Source organism: Gouania willdenowi, chromosome 18, assembly GCF_900634775.1.
Source record: "Gouania willdenowi chromosome 18, fGouWil2.1, whole genome shotgun sequence".
NCBI classification, from domain to species: Eukaryota; Metazoa; Chordata; class Actinopteri; order Blenniiformes; family Gobiesocidae; genus Gouania; species Gouania willdenowi.
In genome coordinates this window covers 5,429,844-5,454,227 of record NC_041061.1, presented here as the reverse complement: position 1 = coordinate 5,454,227, position 24,384 = coordinate 5,429,844, and the positions used below count along the sequence as shown (strand labels likewise).

At 37.8% G+C, this 24,384-nt stretch overlaps 3 protein-coding genes across 3 annotated transcripts in view; 2 read left to right on the top strand and 1 right to left on the bottom strand.

The window, feature by feature from the left end:
• The first annotated feature begins 2,421 nt into the window (after window positions 1-2,421).
• On the top strand, window positions 2,422-3,225 carry LOC114480793 (GTPase IMAP family member 7-like). The gene has a single exon (XM_028475217.1). The coding sequence runs from the start codon at window positions 2,422-2,424 to the stop codon at window positions 3,223-3,225; it is 804 nt and encodes a 267-aa protein (XP_028331018.1).
• Window positions 3,226-9,569: 6,344 nt separating this feature from the next.
• On the top strand, window positions 9,570-17,723 carry LOC114480792 (GTPase IMAP family member 8-like). Its single transcript, XM_028475215.1, has 5 exons — window positions 9,570-9,669; window positions 11,538-12,189; window positions 14,609-14,691; window positions 15,035-15,088; window positions 16,844-17,723. Exons 1-5 carry the CDS (start codon window positions 9,663-9,665, stop codon window positions 17,671-17,673), a joined length of 1,626 nt encoding a protein of 541 aa, XP_028331016.1. The 5' UTR covers window positions 9,570-9,662; the 3' UTR covers window positions 17,674-17,723.
• A 5,635-nt stretch (window positions 17,724-23,358) lies between these two features.
• Window positions 23,359-24,384, bottom strand: part of col4a5 (collagen, type IV, alpha 5 (Alport syndrome)) — a 57,204-nt gene continuing 56,178 nt past the window's right edge. The window contains exons 48-49 of the mRNA XM_028474430.1: window positions 24,051-24,223; window positions 23,359-23,716 (exon numbers count right to left, since the gene is read on the bottom strand). Of these exons, the coding sequence (XP_028330231.1) occupies window positions 23,635-23,716; window positions 24,051-24,223 (255 nt within the window). The 3' untranslated portion in view covers window positions 23,359-23,634. The remainder of the gene's footprint in view (window positions 23,717-24,050; window positions 24,224-24,384) is intronic.

Here is a 24,384-nt window from a genome sequence, read left to right as displayed (position 1 = left end):
CAGCCTGGCCAACACCATATTCGGAGAAGCCAAATTCCAAGTCCACCATTACAATGACTCCAGAACCATCACTTTGATCGACACGCCTGGGTTGTTTGGCATGGGAAGATCAAAGGAGGAAGTGCAGACCTATCACCTCAGCTGTCTGACCGAGTGTTCTCCTGGACCTCACGTCTTCCTCATGGTCTTCAAACTTAAGAGAAGGCCATCATCCCACAGATCTGTAGGGATTTCTCTGCAGATGTCCTGAAATACTCCATAGTGGTCTTCACTAGAGGTGACCAGCTTAGGGAGGAGATGAAAATTGAAGATTTTATCGCTGGGTTTCAGTTGGTTGAGTTGATCTCAGTTGGGGCTACAAAAAAGTGAGTGTTCAACAATGAAGGCCAAATTTTTAAGAATCGCACCAGTTTAAAGTGTCAGTCAAAATCAGAACAGATAGCATAGATTGGTCCTATAGAAAGTTGTTCTAACATTCAATAGTCATCCTGGATATTGTTTAGAGATATCTGGTATTCAATTCAACTGAGTCAAAATAGGCAATACAGACATCTACGTACTCATTCTGCCAAGGTGACACTATGTCACTCTTCCCATAGAATACGTCATTACAAATATCTTCAACTGTATTTTGACGAGGCAGAAAGAAACTTACAGACATAAAACATGTAATGTCACCTAGCCAAAACTCTATTTCGAGTCATTTTCATCTCACCTTGACTAAAAATGCTTTAATTTTGTCTAAACATTGTAGTTGATTCTGTTCTACTACAGATACTAGAACAAGTGTTGCTCATATTTTGATATTTTCTTTGTTCTGGTGATTTCTTTCACTTTGCTGTAAATGTGTTTGTAACCATTGAAACCAATGGTGAAAATAAATTTATTATTTTATCATTATTTTAGAAGTTCTCAACATTTCTTCCATTCAGAGGTTTCCGCTATAAATAGCTGCTCTATTAGATCTTGACGAGTTAACCTGAGTTTATTGTGATGTCATCATCATTACAAATTAAAATCTGGTTGAGTTAATAAAGTAGCACTTGTGTAGTTTCCTGTAAACGCTCTGGATTCCTGTTATTCACTGTATGTGAATATGAAACTAAGGGCTGAAAGAAAACTTGGCAGCAAAAATAAAGGTTTGGCTGTGTTAACAAAGATCAAATAACGGATTAAAAATCCACTTTAATCTCAGGAAGTTCATTTTGTCTTGTTTTTTAAATATATGTTAAGGTTTCATTTGTTCAGACAATGTTTTTCAGTAAATTTTTATCTCCTGACATGTTTTGGGGGGGTTTGTTCATACATAGTGTCGTGAAGTTGAGAGGAGTTTGTTTTGTTAGTTTGTTTTTCTTCACCTCAGCTGTGAGAATGTTGATTTTCATCTCAGACGTGTTTATTTCCTTGCAAATGTTTGGTTTACCTAAGTGGGCGGGGCCTCCAAACCTGATATATTTGATGGCGTGACATGTTAATGACGATCAAAATCAGCTGCTGAATTTATCAACACCCGATCATTGATGCGCTGGGATTGGTCAGATACCAATGTTTCATAACTCTCACGTTGGTCCTGTCGTACGACACAATGTGACCTCAGATTTACACCTGTTTTCAGGCAAGGTTGATAAATGAGGGCCATTGGGTGGCTGAAGAAGAAGAAGAGTAAATTCATCACCAGCAGTCTCTGAACCTGATATTGTTTTGTAAAAACAAACTATAGTTATATCTAAAGTAATCAAGCACATCAAGGTAGTTATACTTTATAATAATCAGTAAAAGAGCAGCAGCATAGACAGTTCTTTATGTCCAAACATGTCAGCCAATCACAATCACAATCATAAGAATGTTCTGATAAAGTAATATTTCTTTGTTGTATCTGTTGATCGTCAGCCTGCGTCGTCGAGTGAGTCAGGTGACTCTGAAGAGGCGAGTTTGAGAAAAAGAAAGTAAGAAGACACACAAAGACATGCCAGCGGAGCCTGAACACACTTGATCACAACATGGACAGTAAGTGAAACATTTGGTGTCTAATGCAGAGTTTAGAAACACTTCAAATGTTAAGTAAAGTTGAGATGATAAAACATGTGAAGGAAGACATTCCTCACTGGTTTTTCTTCTTACATAATCTGATGTGAAAGATAATGAAGGGAACCAGAGCCTCAGACTAACATCAGATCATGGGTGGGGCTGTTTGACTAACTAAATTCCATCTAATTTAGTTGTAAATATCTCAATCCTTCCAAATACACAAATTCAGTGAAACTTCACAGTATTTAAAGGGACTCACAATTTTCCAATGCACTCAAAGTGTTCTCACTTCTTTGTAGTTACCAAAAGTTATTGCTGCATGTCAGTTAATTTAAATATATCTGTAAATGGAAGACATTAATATGCATATTTTTCTCTATAGTATCTAACTCAATGAGGATCGTCCTCCTTGGAAAAGCTGGATCAGGGAAAAGCAGCCTGGCCAACACCATATTGGGAGAAACCAAATTTGACGTCCACCATTACAATGACTCCAGAACCATCTTATCTCAAAGTGAAACCAAAGTCGTTCATGGAAGAAGCCTCACTTTGATCGACACGCCTGGGTTGTTTGGCATGAGAAGATCAAAGGAGGAAGTGAGGTCCTGTCTGACAGAGTGTTCTCCTGGTCCTCACGTCTTCCTCATGGTCTTCAAACTTAAAAAGTTCACTGAGCAGGAGAAGGCCATCATCCCACAGATCTGTGAGGATTTCTCTGCAGATGTCCTGAAATACTCCATAGTGGTCTTCACTCGAGGTGACAAGCTTAAGGAGGAGACAACAATTGAAGATTTTATCGCTGACAGTGAAGATCTTAAAGATCTGGTGATGAAGTGCAGAGGCCGATGTCACGTATTTGATAACAAATACTGGCAAAACAACCCGAGGAACGAGTACCGAAGCAACCAGTTTCAACTGGAGCAGCTGCTGAAGAGCATCGACCAGATAATGCTGGACAACAACTACACTAACGACAGGCTCAGAGAAATAGAGAAGGAGATCAGACAAGAGGAAGCAAACATCAGACAGTCTTCAGGAGGCTTAACAAAAGAGGAAGTCAGAAAACAGGCAAAAGATATAGTCGGTAGGAGGCAGACGAAACCCGCAAATCCGTGGTACAATGAAATCGTCTTAGGCAGTTTAGTTCTTGGTGGTGCAGTTGCAGTTACACTAGCTGCTCTTCGGAACCTAGAATGAGAAACCACTTGAAGAAAACAACAGCAATACAACATCTGGGATGATTCTGTGCAAACTGTGAGATTAGAGGTAGGAAGGACTTTCAAGCATACCTTAGCTAATGACATCTGGGTAGGCAACAACAATGAAATCTTAACCAGACCCACATTTAAATAGTCCTGACCGTGGGGAGTGTGGGTTTTATATTGATTCCTTTTTGATTCTGTGAATCTTTATTAGTTCTGTGTTGGGTTTCAGTTGGTTGAGTTGATCTCAGTTGGGGCTACAAATAAGTGAGTGTTCCACAATGAAGGCCAAATTTTTAAGAATTATGCCAGTACAAAGTTTCCTCAGTCAAAATCAGAACAGATAGCATAGATTGGTCCTATAGAAAGTTGTTCTAACATTCAATAGTCATCCTGGATATTGTTTAGAGATATCTGGTATACAATTCAGCTGAGTCGAAATAGGTATTACAGACATCTACGTACTCATTCTGCCAAGGTGACACTATGTCACTCTTCCCATAGGATACGTCATTACAAATATCTTCAACTGTATTTTGACGAGGCAGAAAGAAACTTACAGACATAAAACATGTAATGTCACCTAGCCAAAACTCTATTTCGAGTCCTTTTGCTCTCACTTTGACTAAAAATGCTTAGATTGTTTGTTTTGGATGTTGTTTTGCCAAAACGAAGTGATGTAGTTTCACCTAGCCAGACTAAGGTTTGAGATGACTGACTCTATCCTTACCCCATAGATAATGTGTTTACTATGTAACAGAATACCCCTTCCTCTTATAAACTATCATGAAAATCAACTCTGTATATTGTAATTCAGGTGTTTAAAAAAAGATAAAACTAGTAAATGCTGTTCACTAGAGATGTAACGATTAATCGTGAGGCAGTTAAAAATCGATTCATAGGTATCAAGGTTCACATCGATGCTGTGAAAATTGAATCGCAGTACTTTTTTAACCAGCAGAGGGCGCTATCCAGAAGTGTTGGCGGCGAGTGAAATCTGCTAATACATTCTTTCTGGCCGCCTTCTACTTTTAAACATGTTCATAAATGATTACTTACCCCTTTAGCACCAAAAGAATATCTGTAATATTACATGAATATCTGTAAAAGTCACGTTTTTCTATTAGCTCTGTCTGCTAGCATAGCATCTCTTCTTCACTGCAAGATATCTGCTTGCCAACTGAAAACTGGGTTACCAGCGCCCTCTGCTGGTCTAAACAAATATCTGACCTAAATACAGTAAAATGACTGTTTTTTTTAAATCCAATTGTTAAGGCACAAAATACATTTTCAGTTGCTCTTTTAAAAAGAAAAAGAACTATTATGCAGTTTTGTATTGTTTACTGTAGAACCAGAATTTAAATAACAAGCTTCTTCTACATTTGTATTATTCCTTTATTTATTTCATTCAAGATTTATTTTTAGTTAAATTGCATTGTTTTGAATAGTTTATCAAGGGATTCTTTTGACAATGAAAAACAGTATTTTCCCAAAAAAATTAGGAATATTTTTCAGTCATTCATATACAGTCACATTTTGTAAAATAAATCGTGAGAGAATCGTATCGTGAACCCAGTATCGTGAATCGAATCGTATCGGGAGTTGAGTGAATCGTTACATCCTAACTATTTACATGTGTTAATTACAATAATTTCTGTGTCTAAACATTGTGGTTGATTCTGTTCTACTACAGATACTAGAACAAGTGTTGCTCATATTTTGATATTTTCTTTGTTCTGGTGATTTCTTTCACTTTGCTGTAAATGTGTTTGTAACCAATGAAACCAATGGTGAAAATAAATTTACTATTTTATCATTATTTTAGAAGTTCTGAACATTTCTTCCATTTAGAGGTTACCGCTATAAACAGTGTTGTGCCAGTTCATACTTAAACAGAACTAGCTCAAAGTTCAGTTCACACAGATAATAATGAACTAGTTCATGTTCATAGTTAATTTTTTAAAGAAATGAACTAAGTTCACATTTCTAAAAATGAACTAGTTCACGTTCATTTGTTTGTTTTTTTAAATAAGCCACTATCTTACTCAATAGAATGTCTTTACCATCCATCACCAGCTGCAAATCACTGCCTATTCAAAACTAATCAAAATTATTGTACCAATAAAGCATCAGAGACAAGTGACAACTATTAGCCTATAGCCAGGAGAGAAAAAATATTGAGATAAGGAATATATTTACCCCTTAAATAATGTGTGATCAGGAAAATATGTAGAACTTGGAAAATGCAAGGTGCAGTCAAGCTATACTGTATGTTCAGTGAAACCTTTATTTAGCCAGCATGAACCAAATTACCCAGGACTTCAAAAACATGAAAGGTACATTCAGGTTCATGGGAAAAAGATCTGTCCACTGACAAAAATCCCGCATATTCTGAACGGCAGTAACTATGTAAACCAGACAAAATTAGTGATGTACTGTAATGTAAATTTAGCTTGGGCTTACTCTGCTCAATGTGCAATACTCAACAAACACATTTTCATACCCTCAAAAGGAAATAAACAGTGTGTAAAGAATGAAAATGCCATTTACATTAATTTATAATAGTAAAAAAAAAATCTTCCTGATCATATTTGTCTAAAGAAAATGAACAGCTAGCAGCTGAACAACCTAACTTAAGATGAGCTAACCCTGCTCATTGTGAAATACTGGACCGACACATTCTAGCATCCTCAAAAAACAGTAAACAGTAAGTAAACAATGACAATATCATTTACATTCTTCAACTTTTTTTTTCACTCTTCCAGACTTAATTTGTCCAAATAAATTGAATAGCTTTGAAAACTGAAAATTATACAGCATAGAGCTCAAATAAACAACAGCCTTCGATTTCAGATGCTGGATTTATCTGTGGGAGTCAGAGGCTTCAAAGTGCAATAGTCAAGCAGCATAACTTACTGAAAGTAAACATTTGGTGAAAAAAAAAAAGAGGTTGACTCCTGAGATTTTGTCAGGCTGGAACACCTTTACAAGATGTCCCACTCTCATAGCACAACAAAAGAGTTACAGTGGAAATTACTAGTCCAATACATCAAGAAGTTAAACTTCTTTAAGCTTTCTGTTTGCATTCAAGAGCAGTTGCTTCTCAAAGTTTTCATCACCAAGCCTGTTTCTCCTGGGCCTGAATATTTGGCCTCCGATACTGAAAAGTCTCTCCACTGAAGCACTTGAGGGGAGTGCAGTGTTGTATTTAAGGAAGAGCTTTTTGAGCCTGGGCAGCAGCATGTACTCTGCAAAGCCATCTGTGGTTGGTGCATCCAAGTAAGTGTCTGCTTCACTTTTTTTGAGATTCTGAGGGTTTTGGTTAAACCTGAAGAAGGAAGCCGTTGTGTCTTTGTCAGCATCACCACTAGGCTGAGGCTGATCAGGGTTTTGTGTTTCTGAGTCATCTGAGTTGCAAGTTAGAAGTTCTCGTTTCAGCATAACTCTGTAAAACAGCCGTTTTTCCTCATCCTCCACCCAGCTGAGCTTGAATATTGGCAGCAGCATGGCTGACAATATGTGTTCCTTCTTCTCAAGCATGACTTCAACCCTTGTTTTCAGGGACTGCAGGATGTTCAGTATGAGTGGACGGCATGTAACCAGACCTTGCGCAGCAGTGGGCTTTGTGCTCTCCTCCAGCAGGCCATTCATCTCATTTTGTAGTTGTACAATGGTTGGAGCCAAATACCCGAGGAAGATGTTTTTCTCTCCCTGCAGGATGTTCAGTGCAGATGCTAGGGGCCTCATTACATCTACAAACTTGTGTATGAAGCCGATTTCCTCTGCAGAGAACCGCCTAAAGCCAAACTCATCACAGACAGCATGCAGGATAAGGTTGTCATATGCAGCAGTGACATTATCAGTATCTTCATTGGTATCTGCCTTGGGAGTTAACGTCGCTATGTGAGACAGTCGCTTCATAGCAAGATACAAAGAGTTCCACCGTGTATCATTTGGGAACACAAAACCGATCCCAAGCTTTCCCTCAACAAAATCTGATGCTTTGGGGCTTCTTTTAATCCGGTTCCACAGAGCAGATGCCTTAGCAAAAACGGCCCTTGACAATATTTTGTACTGTTTATCAGTTACCTTATCTGTGTCTTTGGCAACAAGATTTAAGGTGTGAGCCATGCACCTTCTGTGAGGGGGAAGACTGGGGTCTTCCAATGCTGAGAGAGGCTCAGGTTCCATGTCATCCTCTTCATCTAAGCTCTTACAAGCAGCAGCAGGAGGCGAGGTAGATCCTGGATCATTTTCATTTTCAGTCGCTCCATTATCACTGTCAACATCTGGATCTGGATCTTCATCAGCAGCGGGAAAATCTTCTGCAAAACAGTTGAATGCTTTCACAAAATTAGCAGCATTGTCTGTCACAGTGCACACAATCTTGTTTTGGATTCTGAACTCTTTATGCACTTCTGACAATGCTTTGGCGAGAACATCATGTGTGTGTGCTCCTCGAACACGACGGCATGCAAGTACTGCAGAGCTTCTCTGAGAGATATTATTTTTGTTGAGCCAATGAACAGTAATGCCTAAAAACGCTTTATTCACTGCAGTCCAGCAATCTGCTGTTGTACATACGGCATCAACTTCAGAGAGTTCATTCTTTAAGTCAGAAATATTCTCCTGGAATGCATTGTTCAGTAGTTTCTGTACCTGCTTTCTTGAAGGCACATGCCTGGATGGCTGCAAACCTGTCACTAATTTGATGAAGGATGGCTTCTCAACCTTGCTCAAAGGCTGCAGATCTCCCACAATGTAATCCAATACAAGCTTGTCCACTTGTTGCTGAGAAACGAAGGAAACAGCAGGTCCTTTACTAAATAAAGTGAGCTTAACTTGGGTGGGTGTGCTCGGCGGCGGCGGTCCTCTCTTCGTTAATGATTTCTTGCGTTCATCATTCAGTCGCAGATATTTGGCAAGATAGCTCGGATGCTTTAACTCGATGTGGCGCTTCAAATTTGAGCTCGATGTGGCTGACGTACGTACTTGTTTGTTTAGTCCCGGTGGGCACAGTTTGCACAAAAATGTAAGGTTTTTTCCGTCTGAGTCTTCATTTGTTTGTACATAAAACTCTGCCAAGTGCTGTTCAAAACTGGCTTCAGTAGCAGCTAAGTCTGTATCACGTGAACTAGTACTAGCACTCGCCATGCTGGACCGCTATCAATGTGTTTGCCATAAACAGTGTCGTAAAACCTGACTTCAAATGAGCGTGAAAAAAAAAAAAAAAAAAAAAAAGAGCGTGAACGTGAACTGCGCACGCGCTCAGTCCTGGCAGACGGAACGCCGCTCTCGCTCACGTTTATTGTTTGAAAAGTGATTCGTTCAGTTCAACGTTCACCGAAAATATGAACGTGTTCAGTGAACGTCGTTCATTGAATGCGTTCACGCACAACACTGGCTATAAATAGCTGCTCTATTAGACTTTGACGAGTTAACCTGAGTTTATTGTGATGTCATCATCATTACAAATTAAAATCTGGTTGAGTTAATAAAGTAGCACTTGTGTAGTTTCCTGTAAACGCTCTGGATTCCTGTTATTCACTGTATGTGAATATGAAACTAAGGGTTGAAAGAAAACTTGGCAGCAAAAATAAAGGTGTGGCTGTGTTAACAAAGATCAAATAATGGATTAAAAATCCACTTTAATCTCAGGAAGTTCATTTTGTCTTGTTTTTTAAATATATGTTAAGGTTTCATTTATTCAGACAATGTTTTTCAGTAAATCATTATCTCCTGACATGTTTTGGGGGGGTTTGTTCATACATAGTGTGAAGGTTAGTTTGTTTTTCTTCACCTCAGCTGTGAGAATGTTGATTTTCATCTCAGACGTGTTTATTTCCTTGCAAATGTTTGGTTTACCTAGGTGGGCGGAGCCTCCAAACCTGATATATTTGATGGCGTAACATGGTAATGACGATCAAAATCAGCTGCTGAATTTATCAACACCCGATCATTGATGCGCTGGGATTGGTCAGATACCAATGTTTCATAACTCTCACGTTGGTCCTGTCGTACGACACAATGTGACCTCAGATTTACACCTGTTTTCAGGAAAGGTTGATAAATGAGGGCCATTGGGTGGCTGAAGAAGAAGAGTAAATTCATCACCAGCAGTCTCTGAACCTGATATTGTTTTGTAAAAACAAACTATAGTTATATCTAAAGTAATCAAGCACATCAAGGTAGTTATACTTTATAATAATCAGTAAAAGAGCAGCAGCATAGACAGTTCTTTATGTCCAAACATGTCAGCCAATCACAATCACAATCATAAGAATGTTTAGATAAAATCTTGTATTTTTGTTGTGTATCTGTTGATCATCAGCCTGCGTCATCAAGTGAGTCTGAAGAGACGAGTTTAAGAAGAAGAAAGTAAGAAGACACACAAACACACACCAGCAGAGCCTGAACACACTTCATCACAACATGGACAGTAAGTGAAACATTTTGTGTCTAATGCAGCGTTTAGAAACACTTCAAGTGTTAATTAATGTTGAGATGATAAAACATGTTTTTGTTAATTTATTTATTTATTATAGGGACAGTACATATTAATATACGTTTCTGTAAATATGCCAGAATTATCCTAAAGGCTATTTTTTGTCTGTAGTCCCTGGACAGTTATGTGTCATCTTAAAGGGAATAAACTTACAATTATACACATAACACAATGTGATAAAATACAACACAGTGAAATATTTTAAAAAAAAACAGCACTCTCATTAACACAAACCAAACATGACAAAAACTACAACAAAACTGTTACAAACTCAACAACAACAGAGACAAGTCAGACTAACAGACAAGGAACAAGAGGCCAGCAGGAGGCAGCGAGAGGTGATCATGTTAGTGCTGACAGCTCTGATTTTTAACTGTATTTTAAATGAATTATATGTATTGATATTTCTAATTGTTATGAGGGTGAGATTCCATTCATAAGCAGCTCAGACAGAAAAGATGGTTTGACCAAAGGGGTTTTTTTCTCAGAGGGATGATGCAGGCGCCTCTTGATGATCCTCTGGTTCTCCTGAGTTCTGTTGTTCTAGTGTGAATGAGCTGTCTGAGTGGGGGTGATGACAAACCATGTATTATTTTATAGATGAGGCAAAGATGACAGTATTTGACCATGTTTTCCCAACTGAGTAAATTATGCTTTAGTAATAGTGAACAGTGATGATATGAGAGGTGTTTGTAGTCCAGAGTTTTTATGGTGTGTTTATACAGGGACTGGATGGGTTTGAGAGTTGTGACAATAGCATGTGACCAGACAGTTAAACAGAAGGTTAGATGTGAAAACATCATTGAATGCATGAACATTTTTGCTGATTGTATTGACATTTGGTGCTGGATGTGTCAGAAGTTGCTGAGGGTAAACTTATGATGATTATTGATCATTTTAAAATGTGGTTTCAATGACAGTTTTGAGTCCAAAATGACACCAAGATATTTATACTGAGTTACAGTCTGCAGCCGTTCACCTGACACAAGAACATCAGGCTCATTAATACTACTAGTGTTAGACTTAACATTGACACTGTTGTTGATGTATTTAGCTGTAGGCAGGATTTCTTCAGCCATGCTGTGATGTGAACCATGGACTGGGTGAGCTTTTCATCCACTTGGGAAGCACTGCTGCCATGAACATATAGCACTGTGTCATCTGCATACATTTGCACAGAGACATCTGGGCAGGCGGACGGGAGGTCGTTAATGTAAAGAGAGAATAATAAAGGCCCCAGAATTGACCTGTGAGGCACACCAGTTGAGACAGACAGGGAAGAAGAATGGCAGCTTTGCACTCTGACATGCTGAGAGCGATTATTCAGATATGTCTGAATCCATTTTATAGTGTTTATAGAAATATAAAGTTGTGTAATTCAGTCAGCAGGATTTTGTGATTTACTGTATCAAACGCTTTTTGTAAGTCAAGGAAATCTGAACCAACAACCCCTCCCTTGTCCAACAACAATGTTGTGGAGGAAGACATTCATCACTGGTTTTTCTTCTTACATAATCTGAGTGAAGCTCTGGTTCCCAAACTAACTAACAAACTCACCAACATCAGATCATAGGTGGGGCTGTTTTACCAACAAAATTCCAACTAATTTGGTTGTGGATATATCAGTCCTTCCCAATACACAAATTCAGTAAAACTTCACAGTATTTAAAGGGACTCACAATTTTCCAATGCATTCAAAGCGTTCACACTTCTTTGTAGTTACCAAAAGTTATTGCTGCATGTTAGTTAATCTGCAGATATCTGTAAATGGAAGAAATTAATATGCATATTTTTCTCTTTAGTACCTAAACCAATGAGGATGGTCCTCCTTGGAAAAGCTGGATCAGGGAAAAGCAGCCTGGCCAACACCATATTGGGAGAATCCATATTTGACGTCAACCATTACGATGACTCCAGAACCATCTTATCTCAAAGTGAAACCAAAGTCGTTCATGGAAGAAGCCTCACTTTGATCGACACGCCTGGGTTGTTTGGCATGAGAAGATCAAAGGAGGAAGTGCTGATCTCTCTACGCAGCTGTCTGACCGAGTGTTCTCCTGGACCTCACATCTTCCTCTTGGTCTTCAAAATTGAGAAGTTCACTGAGCAGGAGAAGGCCATTGTCACACAGATCTGTAGGGATTTCTCTGCAGATGTCCTGAAACACTCCATAGTGGTCTTCACTAGAGGTGACCAGCTTAGGGAGGAGACGACAATTGAAGATTTTATCGCTGACAGTGAAGATCTAATAGATCTGGTGAAAAAGTGCGGAGGCCGATGTCACGTATTTGATAACAAATACTGGCAAAACAACCCAAAGAACGAGTACCGAAGCAGGCAGATCGAACAAGAGGAGGAGAACATCAGACAGTCTTCAGAAGGCTTACCAAAAGAGGAAGTCAGAAAACAGGCAAAGGAAATAGTCTTTAACAGGCTGAAGAAACCCCCAAACCAGTGGTGGCAAAAAATGATGTTCATTGGCGCTGTAGTATTTGGTACAGTAACTGCAGTTATTGCTGTTTGGTATCTGCGATTCATGAAGAATCCATAGATCTGAGAGACCTGCTGGGTTCATACCTGACTAACATCTGACTGATTTATTCTGAACCAAACCCATTCACACATTTATACACCAGCAGCAGCAGAACTTTAAAGTCTATTCTGAGGCTGTAGATGCTCTTTTTGGGGATTCTTGTCAGAAGACCATTACAAACATATCAAACATATCATTTTTAGATGGAAAGTTCTCTCCAGGGCGTAGATACACAGATCCTGGACTTTTACGCATACTTTGGTCAATGACGTTTGGATCGGTAACAATAATTAAAAGTCAACCGTCTATGGCACTAATATCGTCATAACCTGGGGGGATGTGGGTCTTATATTTGTTCCTGTTCTAATCTGTGGTTTTAGGTGTTTGTTGGGTTTCAGTTGGTTTTTTTGGTGTTAGATCAGAGATTGGTGTTTTTGGTTAAAGCAGGGCTATAAAAATGTTAGTCTGCCAGAATGAAGACCAAATTTTCAAGAATCGTGCCAGTACAAAGTTTCCTCAGTCAAAATCAGAACAAATAGCATAGATTGGTCCTATAGAAAGTTGTTCTAACGTTCAATAGTCATCCTGGATATTGTTTAGTGATATCTGGTATTCAGTTCAGCTGAGTCAAAATAGGCATTACAGACATCTACGTACTCATTCTGCCAAGGTGACACTATGTCACTCTTCCCATAGGATACGTCATTACAAATATCTTCAACTGTATTTTGACGAGGCAGAAAGAAACTTACAGACATAAAACATGTAATGTCACCTAGCCAAAACTCTATTTGGAGTCATTTTCATCTCACCTTGACTAAAAATGCTTAGATTGTTTGTTTTGGATGTAGTTTCACCTAGCCAGACTAACGTTTGAGATAAAGGTTGTTCCGAATAGGCTCAGTCACAGGATTACTTACCTAGTAAAGTTCTGTAATAAAAATACTGTGCATAAGAAAATAGATTTTGGTTCACATAGTCATACATATGTTTGTATGATTTATACAATATTCATGCATGAATTGTAAATTTTTGACCCTATAGATAATGTGTTTACTATGTAACAGAATACCTCTTCCTATTATAAACTATCATGAAAATCAACTCTGTTTATTGTAATTCACGTTTTTAAAAAAAGATAAAACTATTAAATGCTGTTTACATGTGTTAATTACAATAATTTCTGTCTAAACATTGTGATTGATTCTGTTCTACTACAGATACTAGAACAAGTGTTGCTCATATTTTGATATTTTCTTTGTTCTGGTGATTTCTTTCACTTTGCTGTAAATGTGTTTGTAACCAATGAAACCAATGGTGAAAATAAATGTACTATTTTATCATTATTTTAGAAGTTCCGAACATTTCTTCCATTCAGAGGTTTCCGGCTATAAATAGCTGCTCTATTAGATTTTGATGAGTTAACCTGAGTTTATTGTGATGTCATCATCATTACAAATTAAAATCTGGTTGAGTTAATAAAGTAGCACTTGTGTAGTTTCCTGTAAACGCTCTGGATTCCTGTTATTCACTGTATGTGAATATGAAACTAAGGGCTGAAAGAAAACTTGGCAGCAAAAATAAAGATGTGGCTGTGTTAACAAAGATCAAATAACAGATTAAAAATCCACTTTAATCTCAGGAAGTTCATTTTGTCTTGTTTTTTAAATATATGTTAAGGTTTCATTTATTCAGACAATGGTTTTCAGTAAATCATTATCTCCTGACATGTTTTGGCGGGGTTCGTTCATACATAGTGTGAAGGTTAGTTTGTTTTTCTTCACCTCAGCTGTGAGAATGTTGATTTTCATCTCAGACGTGTTTATTTCCTTGCAAATGTTTGGTTTACCTAGGTGGGCGGGGCCTCCAAACCTGATATATTTGATGGCGTAACATGTTAATGACGATCAAAATCAGCTGCTGAATTTATCAACACCCGATCATTGATGCGCTGGGATTGGTCAGATACCAATGTTTCATAACTCTCACGTTGGTCCTGTCGTACGACACAATGTGACCTCAGATTTACACCTGTTTTCAGGCAAGGTTGATAAATGAGGGCCATTGGGTGGCTGAAGAAGAAGAGTAAATTCATCACCAGCAGTCTCTGAACCTGATATTGTTTTGTAAAAACAAACTATAGTTATATCTAAAGTAATCAAGCACATCAAGGTAGTTATACTTTATAATAATCAGTAAAAGAGCAGCAGCATAGACAGTTCTTTATGTCCAAACATGTCAGCCAATCACAATCACAATCATCAGAATGTTTAGATAAAATCTTGTATTTTTGTTGTGTATCTGTTGATCGTCAGCCTGCGTCATCAAGTGAGTCTGAAGAGACGAGTTTAAGAAGAAGAAAGTAAGAAGACACACAAACACACACCAGCAGAGCCTGAACACACTTCATCACAACATGGACAGTAAGTGAAACATTTGGTGTCTAATGCAGCGTTTAGAAACACTTCAAGTGTTAATTAATGTTGAGATGATAAAACATGTTATTGTTCATTTATTTATTTACTATAGGGACAGTGTATATTAATATACGTTTCTGTAAATGCCAGAATTATCCTAAAGGCTATTTTTTGTCTGTAGTCCCTGGACAGTCATGTGTCATCTTAAAGGGAATAAACTTACGTTTATACACATAACACAATGTGATAAAATACAACACAGTAAAATATTTTTTAAAAACAGCACTCTCATTAACACAAACCAAACATGACAAAAACTACAACAAAACTGTTACAAACTCAACAACAGAGACAAGTCAGATGAACAGACAAGGAACAAGAGGCCAGCAGGAGGCAGCGAGAGGTGATCATGTTAGTGCTGACAGCTCTGATTTTCAATGAGCATTTTTAACTGTATTTTAAATGAATTATATGTAATGATATTTCTAATTGTTATGGGGTGAGATTCCATTCATAAGCAGCTCAGACAGAAAAGATGGTTTGAACAAAGGGGTTTTTTTCTCAGAGGGATGATGCAGTCGCCTCTTGATGATCCTCTGGTTCTCCTGAGTTCTGTTGTTCTAGTGTGAAGCTGCCTGAGTGGGGGTGATGACAAACCATGTATTATTTTATAGATGAGGCAAAAATGACAGTATTTGACCATGTTTTCCCAACTGAGTAAATTATGCTTTTGTAATAGTGAACAGTGATGATATGAGAGGTGTTTGTAGTCCAGAGTTTTGATGGTGTGTTTATACAGGGACTGGATGGGTTTAAGAGTTGTGACAATAGCATGTGACCAGACAGTTAAACAGAAGGTTAGATGTGAAAACATCATTGAATGCATGAACATTTTTGCTGATTGTATTGACATTTGGTGCTGGATGTGTCTGAAGTTGCTGAGGGTAAACTTATTATGATTATTGATCATTTTAAAATGTGGTTTCAATGACAGTTTTCAGTCCAAAATGACACCAAGATATTTATACTGAGTTACAGTCTGCAGCCGTTCACCTGACACAAGACCATCAGGCTCATCAATACTACTAGTGTTAGACTTAACATTGACACTGTTTTTGATGTATTTAGCTGTAGGCAGGATTAGGGATGTAACGGTATGAAAATTTCACACCACTGTTATAGTGACCAAAATTATCACGGTTATCGGTGTACCGCCGTATTTTTAAAATGTCTTCAAAATGTTGAAAAAACACTGATAAATTGAAATAATGTCACCAAATTATATATTTAAATAGATTTGTTATATATTAAAGTCTAAAGAATAACAACCTGAACAAATCACTGCAAAGTTAACATTAACTTAGTAATAAACGTAACCTTCACCGTCGGAAATTTTCCCGTGGTTTACCGTGATACCAGTAACCGTTACATTTCTAGGCAGAAGTGTTTCAGCCATGCTGTGATGTGAACCATGGACTGGGTGAGCTTTTCAGCCACTTGGGAACATATAGCACTGGGTCATCTGCATACATTTGCACAGAGACATCTGGGCAGGCGGACGGGAGGTTGTTAATGTAAAGAGAGAATAATAAAGGCCCCAGAATTGACCCTTGAAGCACACCAGTTGAGACAGACAGGAAGAAGATTGGCAGCTTTGCACTCTTTATAGTTTCTATTAAAGTTGTGTAATTCAGTCAGCAGGATGTTGTGATTTACTGTATCAAATACTTTTTGTAAGTCAAGGAAAGACTGAACCAACAATCCATCCCTTGTCCAACAACCCTCGGATGTTCTCGATAAGGAGAACATCCTAGGGTTGTTGTGGAGGAGGACATTCACTGGTTTTTCTTCTTACATTATCTGAGTGAAACTCTGGTTCCCTAACTAACTAACTAACAAACAAACTAACTAACTAACATCAGATCATGGGTGGGGCAGTTTTATCAACAAAATTCCAACTAATTCAGTTGTAAATATCTCAGTCCTTCCAAATACACAAATTCAATGAAACTTCACAGTATTTAAAGAGACTCACAATTTTCCAATGCATTCAAAGCATTGACACTTCTTTGTAGTTACCAAAAGTTATTGCTGCATGTTATTTAATTTACAGATATGTGTAAATGGAAGAAATTAATATGCCTGTTTTTCTCTTTAGTACCTAACCCAATGCGGATCGTCCTCCTTGGAAAAGCTGGATCAGGGAAAAGCAGCCTGGCCAACACCATATTGGGAGAAGCCAAATTTGACGTCCACCATTACAATGACTCCAGAACCATCTTATCTCAAAGTGAAACCAAAGTCGTTCATGGAAGAAGCCTCACTTTGATCGACACGCCTGGGTTGTTTTGCATGAGAAGATCAAAGGAGGAAGTGAGGACCTCTCTCCTCAGCTGTCAGACCGAGTGTTCTCCTGGACCTCACGTCTTCCTCATGGTCTTCAAAGTTGAGAAGTTCACTGAGCAGGAGAAGGCCATTGTCACACAGATCTGTAAGGATTTCTCTGCAGATGTCCTGAAATACTCCATAGTGGTCTTCACTAGAGGTGACCAGCTTAGGGAGGAGACGAAAATTGAAGATTTTATTGCTGACAGTGAAGATCTTAAATATCTGGTGTGGAAGTGCAGAGGCCGATGTCACGTCTTTGATAACAAATACTGGCAAAACAACTCGAGGAACGAGTACCGAAGCAACCAGTTTCAACTGGAGCAGCTGCTGAAGAGCATCAATCAGATAAAGGTGGAGAATAATGGAAGCTTCTACACCAACGACAAGCTCAGAGACATAGAGAGGCAGATCGAACAAGAGGAGGCGAACATCAGACAGTCTTCAGAAGGCTTACCAAAAGAGGAAGTCAGAAAACAGGCAAAGGAAATAGTCTTTATCAGGCTGAAGAAACCCCCAAAGCAGTGGTACGAAAACAATTACTTTCTAACATTAGTACTTGGCACAGTAACTGTGTTGTTGTTTGGTATCTACTATTCATGAAGAATCCAGATGATCTTAGCAATGACAATACAACATCAGCCATACTTAGGTCCAAACTGTGATATTAGAGGTGGGCAGGAGAGTAGGACTGTGGTACAGTATCAGCTTTACCTTTGAGACAGTCCTTCATTTATATCCCAGACAATCAAGGCAGGGCTAATTTATACGTATGGCACAATTCATACACAAGGCTATTAATTATGCTTTACATGATTCAAAAGTGCAACAGTGATTAAAAATCAATGAGAACTTTAAAATAAGCAGTAAAAATATTCAAACTTTCCGTCTCAGTCATACGCAGTAGAGAAAAAGCGTACCTTTAAATTTGATTTTAAAAAATTCCTATGTGATGCTGACTTCAGCTCTGCTGGCAGTTTGTTCCACTTCTTTGCAGCATAACAACTAAACACAACATCACCATGTTTACTGTGAGTTCTGGGCTCCACTATCTGACCTGTGTCCATAGATCTGAGAGACCTGCTGGGTTCATACCTGACTAACATCTGACTGATGTATTCTGAACCAAACCCATTCACACATTTATAACCAGTAGCAGCAGAACTTTAAAGTCTATTCTGAGGCTGTAGATGCTCTTTTGGGGGATTCCTGTCAGAAGACCATTACAAACATATCAAACGTATCATTTTTAGATGGAAAGTTCTCTCCAGGGCGTAGATACACATCCTGGACTTTTACGCATACTTTGGTCAATGACATTTGGATCGGTAACAATAATTAAAAGTCAACCGTCTATGGCACTAATATCGTCATAACCTGGGGGGATGTGGGTCTTATAATTGTTCCTGTTCTAATCTATGGTTCCTTTTTAGGTGTTTGTTGGGTTTCAGTTGGTTTTTTTGGTGTTAGATCAGAGATTGGTGTTTTTGGTTAAAGCAGGGCTATAAAAATGTAAGTCTGCCAGAATGAAGGACAAATTTTCAAGAATCGTGCCAGTACAAAGTTTCCTCAGTCAAAATCAGAACAGATAGCATAGATTGGTCCTATAGAAAGTTGTTCTAACGTTCAATAGTCATCCTGGATATTGTTTAGTGATATCTGGTATTCAGTTCAGCTGAGTCAAAATAGGCATTACAGACATCTACGTACTCATTCTGCCAAGGTGACACTGTCACTCTTCCCATAGAATACGTCATTACAAATATCTTCAACTGTATTTTGACGAGGCAGAAAGAAACTTGTAAACATAAAACATGTAATGTCACCTAGCCAAAACTCCATTTCGAGTCATTTTCATCTCACTTTGACTAAAAATGCTTAGATTGTTTTTTTTTTTATATGTTGTTTTGCCAAAACGAAGTGATGTAGTTTCACCTAGCCAGACTAAGGTTTCAGATAAAGGTTGTTCCGAATAGGCCCAGTCACAGGATTACGTACCTAGTAAAGTTCTGCAATAAAAATACTGTGCATAAGAAAATAGATTTTGGTTCACATAGTCATACATATGTTTGCATGATTTATACAATATTCATGAATGAATTGTAAATTTTTGACCCTATAGATAATGTGTTTACTATGTAACAGAATACCCCTTCCTATTATAAACTATCATGAAAATCAACTCTGTTTATTGTAATTCACGTTTTTAAAAAAAGTAAATAGTATTAAATGCTGTTTACATGTGATAATTACAATAATTTCTGTGTCTAAACATTGTAGTTGATTCTGTTCTACTACAGATACTAGAACAAGTGTTGCTCATATTTTGATATTTTCTTTGTTCTGGTGATTTCTTTCACTTTGTTATAGATGTGTTTGTAACCAATAAAACCAATGATGAAAATAAATTTGCTAAAAAAGATTTTTTGGTTGTTTTCTTTTTCACCATTTTTTCATTATTTTAGCAGTTCTGACCATTTCTTCCATTCAGAGGTTTCTGCTATAAATAGCTGCACCATTACATTTTGATGAGTTAACCTGAGTTTATTGTGATGTCATCACCAATACAAATTAAAATCTGGTTGAGTTAATAAAGTAGCACTTGTGTAGTTTCCTGTAAACGCTCTTTATTCCTGTTATTCAGTGTATGTGAATATGAAACTAAGGGCTGAAAGAAAACTTGTGTAGCTGTGTTAACAAAGGTCAAATAATAGATTAATAATCCACTGTGTTCTGTAAATTGTGACGCACAACTGAGGCCTAAGGTTGAAATTGCAGTTATTTTATTCAAATTTAAGGCTTTTTATTTTGTGTATTTAATACAGGCAAGGGCAACTCTATCACAGCAGGGGCCACAAAACTGTGATATTGTCTGATCTGAGGGCCACATTATCAATATTCATGTCAGAGTTTAGAATATTGACCAATCTGAGCATTAACACAGGACCTGGTCTTTGTGGTTTTGATGTGTTGTCAGTGTTTAGTCATTTTGTATGTTTTTGGAGACATTGTGTGTGTTTTTGTTGTAATTTTGTGCATTTTTGAAATCCTTATGTGTGTTTTTCTTGTTTTTTTGTGTATTTGTCTGTCATTTTCTGCATTTTTGTTGTTTTCTGTCATTTTTGTCATTTTTTTTAAACAGTTTGTGTCTTTTGTAGTAGTTTTTTTGTAAAGTGTTGTTGTTTTGTGTGTTTTTGTAGTAATTACGTTTGTTCAAGTGGTTGTTGTGTTTGCCTTTGTCGTCATTTTATGTTTTATTAGTCATTTTGTGCCTTTTTGGAGTCACTGTCTGTAGTTGTTGTTTTTTGTATTTTCATGTCATTTTGTGTCTTTAGAGCTATTCTGTAATGTGTTGTTTTGTGTGTTTTTGTTTGTTTGTGTGTGTGTCCGTTTTTGTTGCCATTTTGTGCATTTTTTGGAATTTTTGTGTATTATGCTAGACTTCATAGTCCTTCCAACTTCTTGAATTACAACGCAGAAAATTTACATCAAAGCTTTTGGTTTTAAGTGTAATTTTATGTTTGTTTTTTTTTGTTGCCATTTGGATTATTTTTGTGTATTGTTCTGTAATATTATGTTTTCTGGAAAGTTTTTGTGTGTTTACTTTGGGGACCACACAAAAAATGGACCAAGGGCCGCATGTGGGCCCCGGGCCTCCAATTGCTCATGTCTACTCAAGTGTCATTGTCATAATAATGAATAAAAAACAACACACAATACTTTGGACAAAATGTTTATTTCAGTTTTAAAAGTTTATAACAACTTCTGAGTAACATAACATACAAACATAACACAAAAATAAAAAGAAACAAATTAATACACATTTTGTAATCGTACCCCACGTTGACAAAATTAGATAAAATTTTTGAAAAATAACAATAATAAAAAAAAAAGATCACAGGATAACAGATGATCAGGATTCTGCACCTGATTCCGAAAACTCCAAGGCCTCGTGTGAACACTCAAACTGGTTTAGCATGTGAAGTGGAGCCACGTGAAGTGTATTTGAACATTTTTTGGGGGGCTTGCCAAAAACACACCAATGACCTGCCAAACCCCCAAAGCACCTGGAAATATAGCTTCAAAAACAAGTTTTATGATCAAGTAGCCAAGATTCAAATCCAACATTTCCCAATTATTAGACGACCTAACGCAATAAAACCCATTTATTTCAGTTTAACATGAATTATCTGAATTAAATTTAGACAATTGGTATTAATATTATCATACAAGGCTGCTGTTTCTAGAGAAAAATGGCCCTGTGTGTGTATGACAAAAGCATGAAAACACAACATCCCACTGCAGAATAAAGACTATATACCTTTTTATCCTCTTTTTTTAATCCAAATATATATCTATTATATATAAAATACTGTTTCATTCATAAAAGCCTTACTTTTTACAATATCTGAGTACGTGTGTCAGTGAGTAAAGTAGCAAAAATGTGTGTGTGTTCATGAGCCAGGATGACGTGTCTTATTATTACACACATGCTTGTACCGATTCAAGACTGAGTACGCTACAAAAACAAACAGGTGTTTTACACAATATACACATTTTATTACTTACAACAACGAAAGGTAGAAGATAAAAGAGGGTTAGTACCACCAAAAAATGACAGAGAGAGGAGGGAAGAGCGTGTGAGTGAAGAGAAAAGAAGAGAATAAGAGAAAGTAATAATAAAGACAGTCAGTGTCGCTAAGGAAAACTCGTTGTACGACGGAGTGTTTGGGCCACGCAAAAAAAAGTTTATGGACAATTTAGATAATTTCCTTTAATGGGCGTTCGAGCGATAAAAGTCCAGAACTGAGCGTGACATTAATATTTTTTCAGGAGGTAAAGTTGTTGACTTTCTTTTTTGTTCCAAATTCAAAAAACATGATTTTATGTAACTTTGAAAAAAATAGAGATCTGCAGTTGCTAACAACAGAGAACACAAACATTTACTCCGATATTCATTTTTGTACAATGGGAGTACCTTTTAAATGTAATATCTATAAGCCTAACGCCTTAGATTCAGTCCCACAACCAGATAGCTTAAAGCACATTTGTCAAACTCAAGGCCTGGGGGCCAAATCCGGCCCTTTAAAAGCCTCTAAATCGGCCCGCAGTGGAAAGTAAAAATGATTGAGAAATCATGAATCATTGCGTAAATTACCAAATAATTTAGTTGTGGATATCTCAGTAGGGTTGCAAATGGGTGTAAAATATCTGACAAATTTCCATGGGAAGCTTGGGAATTTTGGCAATATTCAAAAAGTAGAACCTTTTCATGGGAATTATTTATTGAAATTAAGCCGATTTGGGAATCATTTTAAATCACTGTATCATATCCGAAGATAAATATTGGCATCCATGCAAAAACAATACACTTTAAGTAAAGCTTTGCAATTATTCAATTTCATATTTTTGAAAGAAACCTCATTTTTCAAAAATCCTGCTCAATATTCAAATTATTTAACAAAATTTCCCCAAATTAAAGAAATAGTCACTGCCTGTCACTGATAATGTCAGTGCCTTATATACTTTGCATACTATTATATCATTTATACATAAAAATCCAACGTAACTCAAGTTAGTGACAAAAAATTGATGAAGTTTAAAATGCAGTTAGGCTTAGAAAAGGACAGCGCTATGAACTACAGCTACATGAATATCTGGAGATGAACCAGTGCGTATAGTACCAATGGTTACATTTGACAAAGAGAGGCTATATTAAGTCACATCACAGACAACCAATAGAGATCTCCAAGGTTGGTGTCTAAAATTGGAGAACTTTCCTGAGTGATGCCATCAATGTGTCAATAGTTGTTACTATAGGTCGTATGGTAGGATGTGCCAAGGCTTTGAAAACACCAGCATGTAGGACTCATTGGTAATAAGGCTACGGTGGAGTTGTGGGTGTGAAATTTAACGTCATCTTTCACAATGTGGTCTTTGCATGGCTCTAAACACTCCGTCGTATCATCGTCAGTGCATCACTCATCTTGGATGTTTCGAAGTCAAAGTGCCGATTTTGGTAGACGTGGACAGCGTCCACTCATCAGTTAGGCCAAAAAAACAGAATAAAAACCAACAGAAAATCAAGTACAGGATCACATTATTATTATTTTTTCTGCACCAACGTGTAAAAGTGAGAAACAGAGAGAGAGAGGGAAAAAAAGGGAAACAGGTGAAAAATGCACTGTAGTTGTCACACATCCATCATGGCAACATTTGATGGATACTTTTCTGTTTTCATTTTGAGGTACTTCTTAAGAAAGACTAAAAAATTGTAAGATTCGTCTGTTTTTTTTTTTGTCTTTTTTAATACATCGTCATTTTAAGCTGTGTTGCACAGTAGCACCATTGTTAAGTTTGCTTAAGTTTGTTTTTCTGGAAGACCACAAACGCACCGTCAGATTTCCACTTCGTCGCAACATCAGGCATCACGGCGATAGCTCATCAAACCCCCCCCAACTCGCTCTGCTCCCCACTTGTCCCTCATTAGCCAATCAGCTCTTTTTTTTAACTGACTGGGGGCGTCCCCATGGCAACAGCGGGCTAGCATGTTGCAGTGTGCCGTTACGTCCTCTTCATGCAGACCACGCAGCGGCTGACGCGTGCCCGGAGGTTACCTGCCTTGAAGGTCTCAGACTGGGGCTTCCTGTAGAACCAAAGGGAGATGGTTAAACTTTAACATCCGGTATCTCAGGAAGTGAAGTTGATCTCTGGCCCTAATGGGCCGAACTGGTCTCACAGTCGTACTGACAAGGGACACAATCAAGATCAGCAGATCAAGAAGACTGCTTTCGACACCATCAACCACTTCATCCTACTTTCCTGCTTGCAATCTCTCCTCAATATCACTGGTGATGCCCTCACCTGGTTACACTCATACCTCACTGACAAAACATTTCATCTTCATTAACTACTGCTCCTCCTCCACTGACCCCTGCTTCAAGACCTGACTTGAGCAAGATGAGCACTACTGCCCTTACCTGAACATCTCCCCCTGCTCCACTGTGGCCAACCAGAAACTGTAGGAGTTTCCGTAGTAATTGCACGTTCCTTTGCCGTGGCACTCAATGAAGGGGGCGCTGCGGAACTCTTCCAGACAGGAGCCGGGGGAGGCCAAGGCCTGACCAGAGCCCTCTGCACCAGCGCTGGTGTGCTGAGGAGGAAAAGGCGGAGTCAGAGATCTTAGCCAAAAGTAACAGTTGTAAGAAAGATGGAGGTCTCTCGTTTGTTACGAGGCGACAAGAATAGTGATGCACGGAAATTCTGGTCACTGAAAATTTTTGGCAGAAAATGGCCCAAAAGTGCATTTTTGGT

Coding starts and splice junctions, on each gene's coding strand:
- LOC114480793 (XM_028475217.1), top strand. CDS start 2,422: ATGAGGATCGTCCTCCTTGGAAAAGCTGGATCAGGGAAAAGCAGCCTG.
- LOC114480792 (XM_028475215.1), top strand. Junction 12,190..14,608: donor CTGAAGAAACCCCCAAACCA/GTGGTGGCAAAA, acceptor GTGAGTCTGAAG/AGACGAGTTTAAGAAGAAGA. Junction 14,692..15,034: donor ACTTCATCACAACATGGACA/GTAAGTGAAACA, acceptor ACTCAACAACAG/AGACAAGTCAGATGAACAGA.